This window comes from Globicephala melas, chromosome 5, assembly GCF_963455315.2.
Source record: "Globicephala melas chromosome 5, mGloMel1.2, whole genome shotgun sequence".
NCBI lineage: Eukaryota > Metazoa > Chordata > Mammalia > Artiodactyla > Delphinidae > Globicephala > Globicephala melas.
Genome location: NC_083318.1, coordinates 131,486,506 through 131,504,431, shown reverse-complemented (window position 1 = coordinate 131,504,431; position 17,926 = coordinate 131,486,506). Strand labels below are relative to the sequence as shown.

Below are 17,926 nucleotides of genomic sequence, written 5' to 3'. Positions count from 1 at the left end.
ATTTGGAAGTGAATGCAGGTGACTGAAAACAGACAGGCTGTTGGAAAGCCCGGCAGGCTCCAGGGAGCTTCCGCCACCCCGAGCACCCAGGCAAGCGTGCCGGCAGGCAGAAGTGCTGACGTTTAGGCTCTTCATAATGTCAGTGAATTCTTGGACATCTGAGATAGCTAAGGGCTAGAGCAAGGAACACAGCTGAAAACGTAAAGATTAGTGAAAATGTGCTGAGAACTAACGGGTCCATTAGCTTACTTCCCACATCCCTCCCACTCCTGCCCTTGAGGAACTCAATGGTTGAAGAGAAAAATATGTCCACCCATTGACATGTGTGGGTCCCCAATGAAACAGCTAGATTTCCCTATATCCCCACTATCTAATCTTCCTGAAGTGAGGTACACCAGTAGACAAGCCCAGCGGCCCACATACAAAATGTTATTCCTAAATCACAGCAGCCAAAGATGCTCCTATGTTTGAGTAAAGAGATACAAAAAGAAATATAAGGGGGAGAAAACCAAACCAAAAACAAACAAGCACATACCACCAAAAGCCTTATTTGTATCTCAGAAAGAATAAGAATAGAATGCTATAAAACAGAGTACTTTGAAACAGAGCATAAATATGTTGGCTATTAAAATCGAAAAGCTAAAATTCAAACAAACAAGGTTGGAAAATAAAGTTGACTAAATTTCACAGAGAACAGATTTAAAAGAAAATTATTAAACCTCTAAAGGCACAATAAAAGATAAGACAGGTACATTTCCAAGACCAAAAGACAATATTTTCCAGGTTGAAGGGATCTGCTGTGTGTCCAACACAATAGACGAGAAGGGACTGCAGGGAACAGCAGGTCCAGGAAGACTGGTGTGGGAGGCTCAGGGTGACACCTACTACTTGGGGAGAAGAAGCAAAAGGGCCAAAGAGGAATCACCCCAGAAATAAAGAATTGATAAATTATCTGATGTTTTGAAAAAAATAGGTAATTGTGGATTTGTTGGAGCAATATGAAAAAAATTGCAGATATGTTTTCATTCACATAATTTTCTATAAACCTAAGACAAATATTAACATCAGGCAATGCACCTCACACAGGCACACACCCTCACACAGTCTTAACAAGGTAAAAATTAATTATGAATTCAGCTAAAATTATGATAGAACGATACTGGAGTAAGTAACAATGTAATAGCTAATTCCACATATTTCGTAAGTGGAGGCAATGAGATAATGTCTGAAAGTGAGAGATCAAGATAACATTATATTATCAAATGGAAGCAAATACCAAAAAACAGCTAGGTAAGTGAAAACTGATTTGCTCTGGGAAAGAAAATTAAGGGCTGCCTAAGGGTGTGTAGGGGTTTTCTATAAAAATCTTTCAATTTTATTTGATTTTTTAATAAAACCATACGCATGTATTAGTTTGACAAAAATATTTCTTTAAATAAAAGAAAATATGTCAAAAGCAATAAGATGATGAATTTTATTGAGTAATAGAATCACTTCACAATGTGCCTCTTCAGTATTTGATTAATAATGTTACTGACAAACCCAATTATATTATATTAACCACCCATTCCCCCCACCTTCCTGAACACACACTCTATGCTCACTGCTGAAATCACGTACCTCTGTTTTCCAAACACCTTTGCTCCTGTAATCCTTCTTCCTAAAACGAACACCATCTGTGGGAATTCTACCAGCCCTCCAAAGCCCAGTTCAGGTACTAATTCCTTCTTCCATAAACCCGCCTTATCATCTGACTTAGAAATGATTCCTCGCTGTCAACCCCACTTTATTCTGTGTATCCTGGCTCTCTATGTACATGTTCTAGTTCCCTACTAAAACTGTAAGCCCACTGTTGGCAGGACAGTATCCTACTTTTCTATGTGATCAATAAAATACCAAACAATGCCTTCACCTCAATTTAATAACTGAAAAATTTCCAATCACTGATTTAATATTTAAAAAGTCCTGCACTATATATAACAGGCCATATTTGCAGGCTTATGCTTTCATTAAAATTATATAAAATATTTTAAAAAATAAAAATTGATAACTGGTAGCCATTCCAAAAATATTCCCAAATGAATTTCTGGAAGATATTGTCCACATTGTGTGATTTACCAGCTCAACCAACAATCAAAAGTTCAAGTAGTTTCAATTAACTTTGGCAAGAATTTTGAAATCTTCATTTAACTCCAAACTGGAACTCATTTTGTCCCTTTTCCTTCCTCCTCCTTAATCATTAAGCAGGTAGGTGCACTTACTCTTCTGTAATTTTTTTTTTAAGAGACAGGGAAGTTAGGATACAGAAAGGATAAAGAAATCAATTTTAAGGGAAGGAAGACTGCATTCGAACAATGGATGCCTGTGTCTCATCTCTAGAGATGATGACTTAATTGGCGTAGGATGTAATGATCACTGGGATTTTTCAAAGCTTCCCAGATAATAATTCTGGGCTTCCACAGTTGAGAAGCACTAACTTAACATTTATTAAACATATATGACTGACACTGTTTTAAGCGCTTTAATGGATAAACTTATCCACAACAAACTCAGGAAGTAAACACTACTATGAATAAACTACTACAACAGTTAGGGAAACTAAGTGTGGTGGTTTCACAACGTCCACAAAGTCTGACACTTCTTCCTTCAAAAGATGGTGCCTAATTCCTCTCCTCTTGAATATGGGCCAGATTAAGGACTCGCTCCTAATGAACACAATGTGGGGCAATGATGCTATTTGACTTCTGGGGCTAGGTCATTGAAAAGACAGCTTCCATCTCTCTTGACGTGCTCACTCTGGGGGAAGCCAGTGACATGTTATGAGAACACTCAAGCGGCCATCAGGAGAGGCCCACAGAGAAAGGAACTGAGGCTTCTCACCCAGAGCCAGCACTAAATTGAAAGCAACTCCCTGACAGACTCTGAACCAGTACTGCCTAACTAAACCACACCTGAATGCCTAGTCCACAGAAACCATGACAGAAAATACACGTTTAGAGTAGTTTTAAGAAAATTGTTACGTAACAATAGATACCTAATATACTAAGGCGCAGAAAGGTGAAATAGCCTGTCTGTACCAATGCAGCGGGCAGTGGGCAAACAGATTTGTAACTAGTCAGAACGGACCCAGAGCCTATGCTCTAAGCCATATGCTATAATTTCTTTCTTCAGAATGAAGATTATCCTATCTGTACCTCATCAGAGTTGATGCTGGGATCAAAAGAGGTTATATAAATAAAATATCTTCTAGGTATTATGCAGTGAGGAGTCACTAGCACCTATTATCACTAAAAGGAATAAATTCTTAAAGAGAATCAATATTAAAATACAAACAAAAATACAGAAAATTATCTATACAAAAAATGAAAACACACCCCAGTAACATTTTTTTCCACAGCTTATTGTTTGTTTTAAACTCATTCCTTACTCCTAGCTCTGCTAGTCATCTTTAAAGATTTCCAAGAAAAAGACATCAATTCTGTAGTCATGATTTCTATTCCAGAGACCACCTAGTCAGCATCCACTGTAGGCATTTTACTAATTAATTTTTAATCATACATATACCAAACTGTGGTAAGTTTTTAAAAGTAGTGTTATGGACTGAATTTCGTCCCTACAAAATTCATAGGCTGAAGCCCTAACCCCCAACGTGCTGTATGTAGAGGCGGGGCTTTTACAAAGGTAATTAAGGTTGCGTGAGGTCATATAGCTGAAGCTCTAATCCAAAAGAACTGATGTCCTTACAAGAAGGGGAAGAGGCAGGAGAGCACACACACAGGAAAGGCCATGGGAGGCAGCAGTGAGAAGGTACCCTTGCAAGCTCAGGAGAGCTCCAAAAATTACCCTGGCCAGCACCTTGATGTTGGGCTTCCAGTCTCCAGAATGGTGAGAAAATACATTTCTGTTGGTTAAGTCTCCCAGTCTGTGGTATTCTTTTATGGCGGCCTGAGCTGACTTATATGCACAGTATGATGGAAAAAGCTTGGGCTTCGGAGTGAGGCAGGTCCTAGCTCTGCACATTCTAGCTGCTTGCTCTTTGGTAAGTAACTTACCCTCCCCAAACTTCACTTTTCTTATCTATGAAATATTTGTAGGAGTAGCTGTAATGGAGTTTGGAAGGCACACATATGTAAAGCCTCTAGGCAAAATCTCAGCACAGAAAAGGTACTTAAGTCATGATGAAAGGTATATAAAATCCCCTTGCTCTCATCAGTTTACAGCTACACTATTGTCCACACATAAGTGATGCTCAGGGTTCTAAGTATGAACACGATTAAGTCGACAAAGATGACTATAAAGTTCACATCTTCAGCCTGATACCCCTCTCCCAAGCACTAACGTTCATTTTATTCATTTAAAATGAGCTCCTCGGGCTTCCCAGGTGGCGCAGTGGTTGAGAGTCTCCCTGCTGATGCAGGGGACACGGGTTCGTGCCCCAGTCCGGGAAGATCCCACATGCCGCGGAGCAGCTGGGCCTGTGAGCCATGGCCGCTGAGCCTGCGCGTCCGGAGCCTGTGCTCCGCAACGGGAGAGGCCGCGACAGTGAGAGGCCCGCGTACCGCAAAAAAATAATAATAAATAAAATAAAATAAAATAAAATGAGCTCCTCATCATGGCCCCATAATCTTCCTTTCTTGACTTCCATTATTGTTATTAATAGACCAATTACCAAGATGCCACATCAGGATCTCTCCTCTTTCTTCAATAACAACAGCTGGATCTCTGAGATAGGAGACAGACAATAAAGTCCCCACAAAGAGATCATCAGATCCTACCAAGCATCTGAGCCTTTGGGCTAAGTCCCCAATTCACCTGAAGGTAATAGCATCTGAGCGTTTGGGCTAAGTCCCAAGTTCACCTGAAGGTAGAGAAGGAGAATTAGTCAGCCACAGAAGGTTCCTAGAAAGTTGAAGACTGAGCTTCTTCATTTCAGGACAAAAGATCAAGTCTAACAGACTGAAGCATTTTATAAAATGTTAAGATCCACCGTAGGTAGAGATAGAAAAGATTTGAATTACTGAAGACAAAACAACGTTAGTTGCTTTAAGCCTTTTCAAAGCACAGAAGTTGGCAGGGAGCTCTCCCCAGTGCTATGTCAACCTATGCCTCGGAAATTTCCTTCCCAATTTAATTGTTTCCATTCACAAAAGTTTAATAAATGCCCTCCGCTGCTGTGGCCTTCCCAGGGCCCATTTCTGTGGGCTTCACCAAAGTTATGGCCACCAGAGTCAGGCCACCACGCTACTCGTCCCACAGTTTTTCACTCCTTTCTTCTGCTCACCCTCTAATTATCAGCTATCATGTTTCTGCCCATGTTTTCTCTCTCATATTTCTGTCTCTGGCAACCTTCCTTTAAAATTCCAATACCAGTTTCTGTTTGGGATGATGAGAAAGTTCTGGTAATGGGTAGTAGTGATAGCTGTACAACATTGGGAATGCACTTAATGTAACTGAATCGTACACTTTAAAATGGTTAAAATGATCAATTTTACATTATGTGTATTTACCCCAGATTTAAAAAAATATTCCATTGCCTATTACTTATCAGATACAGGTCGTTAGGATCAAGATTTCTGCCAGTACTCTAGATAGTCCCCCTGCACCCAGCATCTCCCCACCCAACCATCTTACACAGCACAGCCTGAAATACTGCTTCCATCATATGACTTCTTTCTTCAAGTATTTACTACTTACAGATAAATATTAGTTCCTTTAGCCTAACGTTCAAGACCCTCTACCACCTAGTCTCAACCTACTTTTAAAATTATATATTTGGCAAATTTCCTTTAGCTATGGACAACTCTGTCAGACATTCCTGTCTTACACTGACAGTGTCTTTACTCACGCCCTTTCCTCACCTAGAAGATTTTCCTCTCCATTGAAATTAATTTTACATACCCCAGTTTTACTTTTTTCACCGAGCATTCTCTGATTACCATAAACCAGACTGGCTTCCCCCTCTCCTTGTGAACACCAGGTGAACGCACTTGCTCATCTGAAGGACTACAGAAGGTGTACAACATACATTCTACCTCCTCAATTAAACAGCACACTCCTCGAAGTCAAGAAGTTTAATCTTTTATTTCTTGGGACCATCCAGTGTATAAGTAGACGGTATTAAATAAATATTGATGGATTGATCCAACTCAAACAACAACAAGAATATTCCACGATGAGGCAGAAATATTTGTATTTACATTATAGAAGATTTTTCAATAGAGAGCATTCAAATACTGTAAAGGGGTTTCTAGTTAATTCTAAATTAAATGAATCCTATCCTAAAATCATTTTATTGCTTGCCATTCATATTTATTCCCCAAACACATCTGAAATTATTAAAATAAAAAGTAGATATGTTACTGGCCCACCAAGATAAGGATAAAATAATATCACAAGTCATGGAATATAGCCAAACTGAGACAATTATACTGGAAACCTAAATTAAGGAAGGCAAGTTGGTACAATCAGAGATAGGTTTAACATGACAACAGAAAAGGACAATCACTGAAGATCCTTTAGAGTCTCTCTCTTAAGATGAATTGTCTAAAGCAGGCATCTGACAGAAGCAAAAGGCTCTGGCAGAAATCAACTCTATATAGAACTTTTTGATAAACACGTGGTATGCAGATGTATTGGTTGGCTAACTAAAAATATACACAGTCTCAGAGCTTTAGACACCAGACAAAGTCTAAAGTTGATAATTATCTAAAGCTGATGACTTTTTATAAAAAGGAAAGAATCTAAATGTCCATGCACACAAGGGGCCACTGTTGATCTACAAGATCAAAGGGTGGTCTAGAGCATGGGTATGCTCACAGGCGGCAGCCATGCTGTCCTTGGGGGCTGTGGTTTAGCTTAAATGTCTAAAAATATATTAAGTTGGGGCTCCAGAATTCCATCCTCTAAAGAATGGAAGAGATGAGCTTGAGCTGAAAAATTTTAAGTCATATTCAATTACAAATAGCTTGCCCTTTATACAGGATACAATTCGAAGGCCCACAACATTTAAAAAAAAAAGAAATCTGGCATTGATTTGTGACAGACTGTCAAAAAAACTAATCTGGTGTCATAAGGATTGAAATATAAAACTAGTGTAGTCTTTACTAGGGAAACTGTATCAAAAAATTTTGTTATATATTATTGTCTAACAGAAAAGAGATGAGAATATTATAACAGGCCAAGTGTAATATCTCCTTAGTGAGTCTGCAAAGAGCCTTCAACCTCTGGCTTTGGAGTGACCAGTTGCAGTGGGTACCCTCTACTGTGAGAGTACTGTGTGCAGGGTGAACCAGCAGAAGCACAGGAGCCCTACTTGCATATTTTCTACCTGGACTATTAAAGAGAGAAGTTTATTTTATAAAGGCTATACTGTCTGGCACCTAAGACATACTTTATTCCCTCTACTTAGCAGCTGACCTAACTTGTAAGTACTTCATTAGTACTTCCTTATTCGAAGTTCTCAGATCTAACCTCAGAGGTTTTCAAGCAATGAGAGAATACTACCAATAAAGCAAAAATTAGTGTTTCTGCCCCATTCAGAATTTGTTATTTGTGCACAATCACACAACCCCCAAGGCTGACTAAATAAGCAGTCTTACTTCTATTAGAATGATACCCCTTGCTTTTTCTGATGCGTATCAACTTTTTTAGCCACCAAGAAAACATGTCATGAATGACAATTTACAAAGAAAACTTGAATTATAACACATTACTATAATGTAAAAATTAACAAAAAAAATAAAAGAGTGCATTCTCATTATCAAATGAAAGCTATTCTAGGAAATGTGATACACTTTTAAAATTCACAAGTATTCACAAGTAGTAGTATAGTAAGATAATATTATGATTATAGTATTATAAGTTATAATAATATATAATTATAGTATTATAAATTATAAGGTATAATTTTAAGAGTAACAAAGATTCTTTGTAATACTAAATATTTTGTATTAGGCACACAATATTGTAAATCTTCAACTTGCTTTTGTAGCAATTACTTTAAAATGTAGCTTACTGATAAAAAACTTAAAAGCACTGAAGAAAACCATAACAGACAAAGAGTTCTGCAATTTTTGCTTCCATATTTTATTCCTGTTTTTCAATAGAATACAATATGGCCTTCTCACTTACTCATTCTTTAGCATACTACATGTGAATAGTTATACCACTGCTTTAAAGGAATGTGGCTTTCAGTAACATCCTTCTTAATCTGGTATCTAACACTCTTATAAATACATTTTCCCATTTTCACCCTAACTTGTCAAAAACAGGGAAAGAAATGGCTTTTCAAAGCTAAATCATTTTTCTTCCTATATTTAGGGGGGAGAACTCAATAATGATTATGTCTAAAATGAGTACCTTTAAAAATGAAGATTCTTCATTTAAAACCACTTTATAATACAATCAATGTTATACACCACATTAACAAATTGAATAAAAACCATATGATCATCTCAATAGATGCAGAAAAACCTTTTGACAAAATTCAACATCCATTTATGATAAAAATTCTCCACAAAGTGGATATAGAGGAAATGAATCTCAACATAATGAAGACTGTATACAAAAAAGCCCATAACTAACATCACACTCAGTGAAAAGCTGAAAGCATTTCCTCTAAGATCAGGAACAGGACAAAGATGCACACTTTTACAACTTTTATTCAGCACAGTATTGGAAGTCCTAGTCACAGCAATCAGTCAAGAAAAAGAAATAAAAAGAATCCAAATTGGAAAGGAAGAAGTAAAGCTGTCACTATTTGCAGATGACCTTATACTAAAAATCCTAAATATGCCACCAAAAACTACTAGAGTTCATCAACGAATTTGGTAAAGTTTCAGGACACAAAATTAATATACAGAAATCTGTTGCATTTCTGTACACTAACAACAATCAGAAAGAGAAGTTAACAACCCCATTTACCAATGCTTCAAAAATATATATATATCTAGGACTAAATCTAACTAAGGAGGTAAAAGACCTGTACTTGGAAAACTGTAAGACAGTGATGAAAGAAATTGAAGATGACACAAACAGATGAAAAGATATACAGTGTTCATGGATTGGAAGAATTAACATTGTTAAAATGACTATACTACCCAAAGCAATCTAAAGATTCAAAGCAATCCATATTAAAATACCAATGGGTGTTTTCACAGAACTAGAAGACTTCTAAATTGTATGGAAAAACAAAATATCCTGAATAGCCAAAGCAATCTTGAGAAAGAAGAATAGAGTTGGAGGTATCACACTTCCTGATGTCGGACTATACTACAAAGCTATAGTCATCAAAATAGTATGGTAGTGGCACAAAAAGAGACATATAGATCAACGGAACAGAATAGAGAGCCCAGAAACAAACCCACATACTTATTATCAATTAATATGACAAAAGAGGCAAGGGGAAAGGACAGTATAATGGGGAAAGGAGAGTTTCTTCAAGAAGTGGTGCTGGGAAAACTAGACAGCTATATGTAAAAGAATGAAATGAGACCATTTTCTCACACCATATAAAAAATAAACTCAAACTGATTAAAGACCTAAATGTAAGCCCAAAACCATAAAACTCCTAGAAGAAAACACAGGCAAAACACGAACATAAATTGCAGCAGTATTGTTTTGATCTGTCTCCTAAAGCAAAGGAAACAAAAGCAAAAATAAACAACTGGGACCTAATTAAACTTAAAAGCTTCAGCACAGCAATGGAAACCATTGACAAAATGAAAAGACAACCTATTAAATGGGACAAAATATTTGCAAAAGATATGACCAATAAGGGACTAATATCCAAAATATATAAATAGTTCATATAATTCAACATCAAAAAAACAAACCAATTAAAAAATGGCTCAAAGACCTGAATAGACATTTTTCCAAAGACATACACATCACCAAACAGGCATATGAAAAGATACTCAACATCGCTAATCATTAGAGAAGTGCAAATCAAAACCACAACAAGCTATCACCTCATACCTGTCAGAATGGCCATTATCAAAAAGAACACAAATAACATAGGTTGGTGAGGATGTGGAGAAAAGGGAACCCTTGTACAATGTTGGGGGAATGTAAATTAGTGCAGCCACTATGGAAAACAGTATGGAGGGTTCCCAAAAAACTAAAAATAGAACTACCATATGATCCAGCAATTCCACTCCTGGGTATATATCCAAAGAAAATGAAAACACTAATTTGAAAAGATATATGCACCCCAATGTTCATAGTGGCATTATTTACAATAGCCAAAATATGGAAGCAAACTAAGTGTCCATTAATAGATGAATGGATTAGAAGATGTGGTATATATATTTAATATATACACATATACAATGGAATAGTACTCAGCCATAAAATAAGAATGAAATTTTGCCTTGACAGCAACGTGGATGGACCTAGAGGGTATTATGCTTAGTGAAATAAGTCAGACAGAGAAAGACAAACACTGTCTTATCACTTAAATGTGAAATCTAAAATAATAAAACAAATGAATACACATAACAAAACAGAAACGGACTCACAGATATAGAGAACATACTAGTGGTTACCAGTAAGGAAAAGGAAGAGGGAAGGGGCAAGATAGGTTGGGGTAGAAGATTAAGAGGTACAAACTACTATTTATCAAATAAATAAGCTACAAGGATATATTGTACAGCACAGGGAATATAGCCAATATTTTATGATAACTTTAAATGGAGTATAACATATAAACATTTTGAATCACTATGTTGTACACCTGAAACTAATATAATATTGCAAATGAACTAGACTGCAGTGAAAAAAAGATGCTTAAGAACATTTAAAAAATCAATTTTAACCTCAGTTATGTAAAACAACTACTGTTTTAGGACTCAGTCTTGCTTATAAGAAAAGGAAAGCCCACCAGTGACTTTTCGGTCTCAAAGGTCACTAACCAAACACAATTTAATTAATTAATATTTCCTACATAGAATTTAATGCCTTAGTCTTAGTATCAATACTTCCATGGCAGTCACTAACCAGTCAGAAAAGAATTTCTTTGGTCCCAAAGCATCAGGGCTTTTCAATGCCAAGAGTCTTAGAAATTACATTTAATATAATGGTATTTCATCATCAGTTTAGCATTATCTTAGGGTAGAAGATGAACATCTAGAGTGAAATAGCAAGATGATGGTTATGGACAGACCACCAATATTTAAAATCCTATTTTAAAATTTAGAATTTAATATTTAAAACCTTAGTGTTAGCTGAAAAATAAAACTGCTTTCATTCCTAGAAGGATTCAGTGTACTGACCCTGAAAGAGCTGAATGAACCGAGGCTGCAGTGCCGAGGTGATCACGCCCTCCGGCAGCTCCCTCAGGAAGAGCTTTAACAGGCTGGCCGCCGCGCAGACGTCGCCGTCCCTCCCCAGCTCCACGGGCACCCCACTCTCAAACTTCCATCGAAGCTGTTCTACCACCCTGACGTTGCCATTCACACGAAAAAGGCCTTCCTGGGTGAGTCCTGGAACAGCAGAGTACATGCACAGAAAATAACAGAGGTCTCTCACAAACAGGTACAAACTCTAAAGAACAGAGACGTAAATAGATCTCAGTATAGAATTTTCTGAATAATTATCAAGCACTGGAAGACTTTCACGTCCTATAAAAATGTTTCCTTAGAATAATACATCTTCCCATCTATTACACACCAACTACAAAGATCCTAAGTGGTTATAAAAGCTGACGTCTAAAACTAAGGTTAGGACACATACAGACACAGAACACGTACTACTCTATAAAGAAATTTCATTCGTATAATTTTCTACAGTGTATAACAGAAACTTACCCTGGGCTCCGAAAGCAGCTTAGCATTTTGAGAACAACTATTTAAGAAAAAACTAACATGTACGTAAGAAGTGTTAACTATATGTGATTACCTTTGTAATAATTTGATAAAGAACTATTACTTCTTTAGTAATTAATAAATTCAAATTATAAGACTCAGAGACTGTAAAGTAGCGGAAGACGAGATCCTTGCCTTTAGCCGATTGATTCGTGATTATTAGTGTTGGCTGGGGTCCGCAGAGAAGGCTTCACGGAGGAGCCATGGCTCTGCTGCATAATCTTTAGCTAAAGCACAGGCATGACTGGGGGACCGAGGCTGATGTACCGCGAAGCTAATGAAATTTAAGCTTCAGGGCCTCTCATTTATTGAGGCCCTTTCCAATGCTCTGTCCCTAATTCTACACTCTTAATTTTGTGTTCTTTTTCTTAAAGAGGGCCCCAGAAGGACTAACCATCAGACCCACAAAAACTTGATCTACCCCTGACAAAGAGAAACAAATGTATGAACTGAGAAGCAGAGAGAGGGGCGTGTAAAGAAAGGCAGGCAGATGAAAAAATGGGGTGTTTAGGTCAAAGAGTGATAGGGTACTAAAATGGAAGAAATGCTAAGTAGAGGGTCATGAATGTCAAGGGAAAGAGTGAAGACTTTATCATTATTTATCACTGGGGCATTAAATGTGTGTGAGTTGGGGGCGGGCAGGAGAGAGACACAACATAATCGTGGTTTAAGGAAGACCTAGTTAGCAAAGAAGCAGAGAATGGAGAAGGCAGAGAGCTTGCCTTAGGGGGACTACAGTCAACTGTAAGACAGATTATGGTGGGAAGGAAGTGAAAAGGAGAGAATGAAGATGATTTGGTAACTTAGTACAAAAAGAAAATAGGGAAGACGAAGGGTTGAAGCATAACTTTAAGGTTTGAAAACTAGAAATCCAGAAGAAAGCATGGTAAAGGATAAGGTGAACTGAGGGGGAAGGGCGGCAGCTGCTTTAAGTAGAGGATAATGATTTCCAGCTCAGTGTGCTGGATTCAAAGAGACAGAGCGCCATGAAAGCAGTGAGTCAGACCACGGAGCGATGCTCAAGGTGTAAGACACATTCTAAGAAGAGAGTGACCTGGGCTTCCCTGGTGGCGCAGTGGTTGAGAGTCCGCCTGCCGATGCAAAGGACGCGGGTTCGTGCCCCGGTCCGGGAAGATGCCACATGCCGCGGAGCAGCTGGGCCCGTGAGCCATGGCCGCTGAGCCTGCGCGTCCGGAGCCTGTGCTCCGCAACGGGAGAGGCCACAACAGTAAGAGGCCTGCGTATCGCAAAAAAAAAACCCAAAAAACAAAAAAAAAATTGACATGAATTTTAGCTCCAATTTTGACAAAAATCTGTGAAACCAGAGATGCTATTAAAAATAGTTAACAACCAGTATGGCCACAGCACCATGTAATCAGAGAAGACACCAGTCAGTTTGTGTGCTAGGCAGCTTCTCAACTGGCCCCAGTGATCCCCACCTCTTGGTAACCATATCATGTATAATCCTCTCCCCGCTTGAGTGCGGTCTGGACCTAGTGACTTGCTTCTAACCAAGAGAATGTGATTGGGTTCCAAACTCACTTCTGAGATCGGGTTATAAAAGACTGTGATGCCTACTTTGTTTCCTTGTGTTCTCTCTCTGGCTCTTCTTGCTTTGCTCACTGTGATGAATCAGCTACTATTTTGTGAGCTCCCTTATAAAAAGGTCCACGTGGCAAGGAACTGAGGGCAGTTTCTGGACAACAGCCAATGAGTAACCGGGACCCTCAGGTCAACAGCCCGCAAGGATCTGAATCCTGCCAACAAGCACATGAATGAGCTTGGAAGTGAACCTTTCCCCAGTCACGTCCTGGTATGACTGCAGCCTTAAAGAGTCCCTAAAGACAAAAGACATAACCAAGCTGTGCTCAGATTTCTGAACCACAGAAACTGTGAGACAATAAACACTGCTTTAATCTACTATGTTTTGGGGTCATTCGTTTTGTAGCAAGAGATAACTGATGTGATAGGCCATTCCCTTTAATACTGCAGAATATCGGTTACTATCAAGAGACTTCACCTCAGTCGTTTTTAAAGCTTTCAAGTTCTGTTTCCTCTACTCTACAAAGCTTCATCTGTAACTTCAGAGACATATACTGGCATCAAGCAGACAGCACCCAGTAAAAGAGAATCCCATTCCTGGTCAAGGCCCAGATCCTGAAGATACAGAATTTTACGACACAGTCCTGTATCTTACCCAGCTCCAGAGCCTGTTTTGGGACCAGCAGATGCCGCTGGATCTGATTTCACAGTGTTTTTCTAGCTTTGACCTGAGGTTCCCTCTTCCAACAAGGTTTTTTGACCTTTTCCTCAAATAAATATACTTCCAGCTATTCGAAAAGAGTTACCCATCTCCAAGAACTGGCTTTGGTCTTGAAGTTCCTGATCCCCCCAGACCTTACTAGAGGAAAGAGAAGCTATAAATGGAAATCATTAAAGTCACTGCTTCTCGACCATTTTTTCTGCCCTCGTGGCCATTTATTTGCACAACTCTCTTCCCTCAGGAACATCTCTCACCCAAAGAACTCTTAGGGGCTTCCCTGGTGGCGCAGTGGTTGAGAGTCCGCCTGCCGGTGCAGGGGACACGGGTTCGTGCCCCGGTCCGGGAAGATCCCACATGCCGCGGAGCGGCTGGGCCCGTGAGCCATGGCCGCTGAGCCTGCGCGTCCGGAGCCTGTGCTCCGCAATGGGAGAGGCCACAGCAGTGAGAGGCACGCGTACCGCGGGGGAAAAAAAAAAAAAGAACTCTTAGGATACTTAGTGATTTTTCAATCCAGAGAAGTTTACTTCTGGACGTGGCTATATTACACTCTGGCAAAAAGAATCCACATAGCTTTTAAAAGTCCCTTACGAACTTATAATATATACAATACCCATGTGAGGTTTACCAGATTATATAATCTCTAATCTTTCCTACTCTAAATTCTTAGGAAATGATTATAACAGAAACGTTAGAGGGAGGAGATGTTTAGAAAGCTTTATGGAGTTACTGCCATACATTTAAGATTCTGTCATATTTGATTTCATGAGATATGGGTTAACCATCACGAAACAGCAACTTATAAATGGTTTAGTAATACCAAAAAATAATATATAACACTGACAACTACTTTCTTGTACAACTGAAGTATTTATTTCAAAGTCTGATGAGCACATCTATGAATGTATGAATACATCAACAGAAATGAAATATGCCAGAGGTCAGAATTTGTCTTATTGGCACACTGGCCCTGAGAGTCATGTGACAATATGTAAGCATATTCTGACATCTAGTGGTAAGTGGAGAAACCTACACTATTTAAATATCCCACAGCATCTTAATGGTAAAGTAGAAGGAAGCCAGTAACACTGTCATCAAGATTAGTTATTTTAAAATAGTACAAAGATGATACGCCTCAGGCTTCCCTGGTGGCGCAGTGGTTGAGAGTCCGCCTGCCGATGCAGGGGACACGGGTTCGTGCCCCGGTCCGGGAAGATCCCACATGCCGTGGAGCGGCTGGGCCCGTGAGCCATGGCCGCTGAGCCTGCGGGTCCGGAGCCTGTGCTCCATCCGCAACGGGAGAGGCCACGGCGGTGAGAGGCCCGCGTACAGCAAAAAAAAAAAAAAAAAAAAAAAAAGATGATATGCCTTGTAACTTATAAGACTTTCCCTTGAATGTTAAAAATGTGTACTTTTTTCTTTTTTTTTCTTTAAAGAAAAAAGGTCAAAGTCTATTGAGCAGGCCTTAATATAGGCCTTTATAAATGCTTTCTGTCCTAAAATTCCTTTATAATAATAAAAGGTCTCCCTCATGTCGAGTTGTTATATATCTACATGTACATTAAACAACAAAGTATGACCACAATATCTACCTATGGTTAATTATACAACCAATCACCTCATATCCCATACCTGACAGAGTGCCTACTGTATCACAGGTCCACAACAAATATCTGACTTAAACAGTTAAATAAAACTAATTGAAGTATCTTGCTCTCAAACTTACACAGGCTCTTTGGTTTATTAACATGATATCAATAGTTTCAAATACAGAAAGGGGCTTCTGGTTGTCCATGGAGTAATTAACTATATAGCCTTTCAAATTACAGGGCAGGTGCCCTACCCTAGTTTGCCCCATCAAGATTCTGATTCAGGGGCTTCCCTGGTGGCGAAGTGGTTAAGAATCCGCCTGCCAGTGCAGCAGATACGGGTTCGAGCCCTGCTCCGGGAAGATTCCCACATGCCGTGGAGGAACTAAACCCGTGCGCCACAACTACTGAGCCTGTGCTCTAGAGCCTACGAGCCACAACTACTGAGCCCATGCGCTACAATACAACTACGGAGCCCACATGCCTAGAGCCCGTGCTCCGCGACAAGAGAAGCCACTGCAGTGAGAAGCCCGCGCACCGCAACGAAGAGTAGCCCCTGCTCGCCGCAACTAGAGAAAGCCCACACACAACGACAAAGACCCAACGCAGCCAAAAATAAATAAATAAATAAAGTTTCAAAAAAGGTCCTGTTTCAGTAGATCTGAGGTACTGCCAATTGCATGGGTATTCTGAAAAGATTCCGCTAGTGACCATTTCACATCCCTGGTTAAGAATGACTGACTGAGCCCACTAAGACATTTAGTTTTGCATAACCTGAACACACCCTATTAAAGTACACCTAAGGGTATATCAAGGAGAGGCAGAAGAAAAGCAATCTCTAATTCAAATTTTTTCCAGATTTTCATACATTGATGGTGTGACTATAAAAAACTGGTTTAACTTCTGGGGTTGACTGTAAATGCACATTATCTTTTGACCCAGCAGTTCACTTCAAAAGGTTAGTCTACGGACACATCACAGTACTTGATACGTGTTAAAGGTCAGTCACTGAATCATTGTTTGTAGACATCAAAAGACTGGAAACAATTCAATGCTGATCAGGATGTAACTGGTTAAAGCAGTGACACATACAAACATAAAGTGGAATAGCGTGCAGGGGAAAAAACGAATTAAATGAGGAAAGCTCTTTATGTAAAATGGAACAGTCTCCAATACTGTAGAGTGATTTGTTTTGGCCGTGCTGTGCAGCATGTGGGATCTTAGTTACCCGACCAGGGATCGAACCCATGCCCCCTAAAGTAGAATTGCAGAGTCTTAACCCCTGGACCGCCAGGGAGGTCCCGAGTGTTTTTTTCTGTTTTTTTTTTTTAAGAGGATTCACAAATGGTGTACACTGTGTGCTATGTTAAAAGAGGGAAAAAATACACGTATCTGCTTATATATTCAAATATCTTTGTAAGAACATAGCAAAAAATAGTACAGTACTATTGTTTCTGGGAGGGGAAATGAATGGTCAGGGGACAGGGTTTGCAGGGAGAGACTTTTCACTATATACCCTTCTGAACTTTGAACCACATAAATATATTAATATGCAATACTTTTAAAAAGGTTAAAAGTGAAAATGATTTTACATAAGAGTAACCTCAAAAGGCTATTATTCAATCATTGCTGCATAAAAGGTCAGAATACTAATGATGCTAAAACCAAAATATTACTTTAGGTGGTCACACTTTGGCACCCAAATGAGTAATACTGAACAACCCTATTTAAGATATTAAATGCATTACCTAGAGATCCGTTTGTAGCTAAGTCAGTAGGATACAGTTTTACTCAATACTGAGTGTGTAAATGAGTCCTGTCAAAGCTCTATCTCAGCAACATCTGGCTGCAGGATCTTCTAGGCCAAGGGCCCATCTTCCTGCCATGCTGCATATAACACCTTTGTATTTAACCTGTTTAAAGTATTTGAACAGACTCAGAGCTGTTCGCTAAGAATCTCACCCTCCTGCAGCTATCTTGCTCCAAAAACAAGGAGACAATGCCTACGGGTTAAGAATGCAAACCTGGCTCTTCAGTTTTCAGAACAAAATACCATTTTGTCATCTACATACCAAGTAACCTGAAAAAACAGCTGTTTTTCAACGAACACAAAACACCTGACAACCTTCTGAGGTCTGAACTGTCTTGCCATATGGTCCCTGTCACAAGCAGACACATGTTCCTACAGAAGAAAGGCGGTACCATGCCTCTCAGGC

At 39.1% G+C, this 17,926-nt stretch overlaps 1 protein-coding gene across 6 annotated transcripts in view; it reads right to left on the bottom strand.

Annotated features, from left to right (window-relative positions):
* The window catches only part of FAM13A (family with sequence similarity 13 member A), a 356,140-nt gene that overhangs the window by 288,347 nt on the left and 49,867 nt on the right, over positions 1-17,926 (bottom strand). For 5 of the 6 annotated variants that reach the window (XR_009564127.2, XM_060299807.1, XM_060299808.1 and 2 more), the window contains exon 3: positions 11,271-11,480. The exons of the other annotated variant lie outside the window; for it this stretch is intronic. Coding sequence is in view for 4 of the 5 variants with exons in the window: in XM_060299807.1 (XP_060155790.1) it covers positions 11,271-11,480 (210 nt within the window). In the remaining variant the exon portion in view is untranslated. The remainder of the gene's footprint in view (positions 1-11,270; positions 11,481-17,926) is intronic. 6 annotated transcript variants of the gene reach the window in all.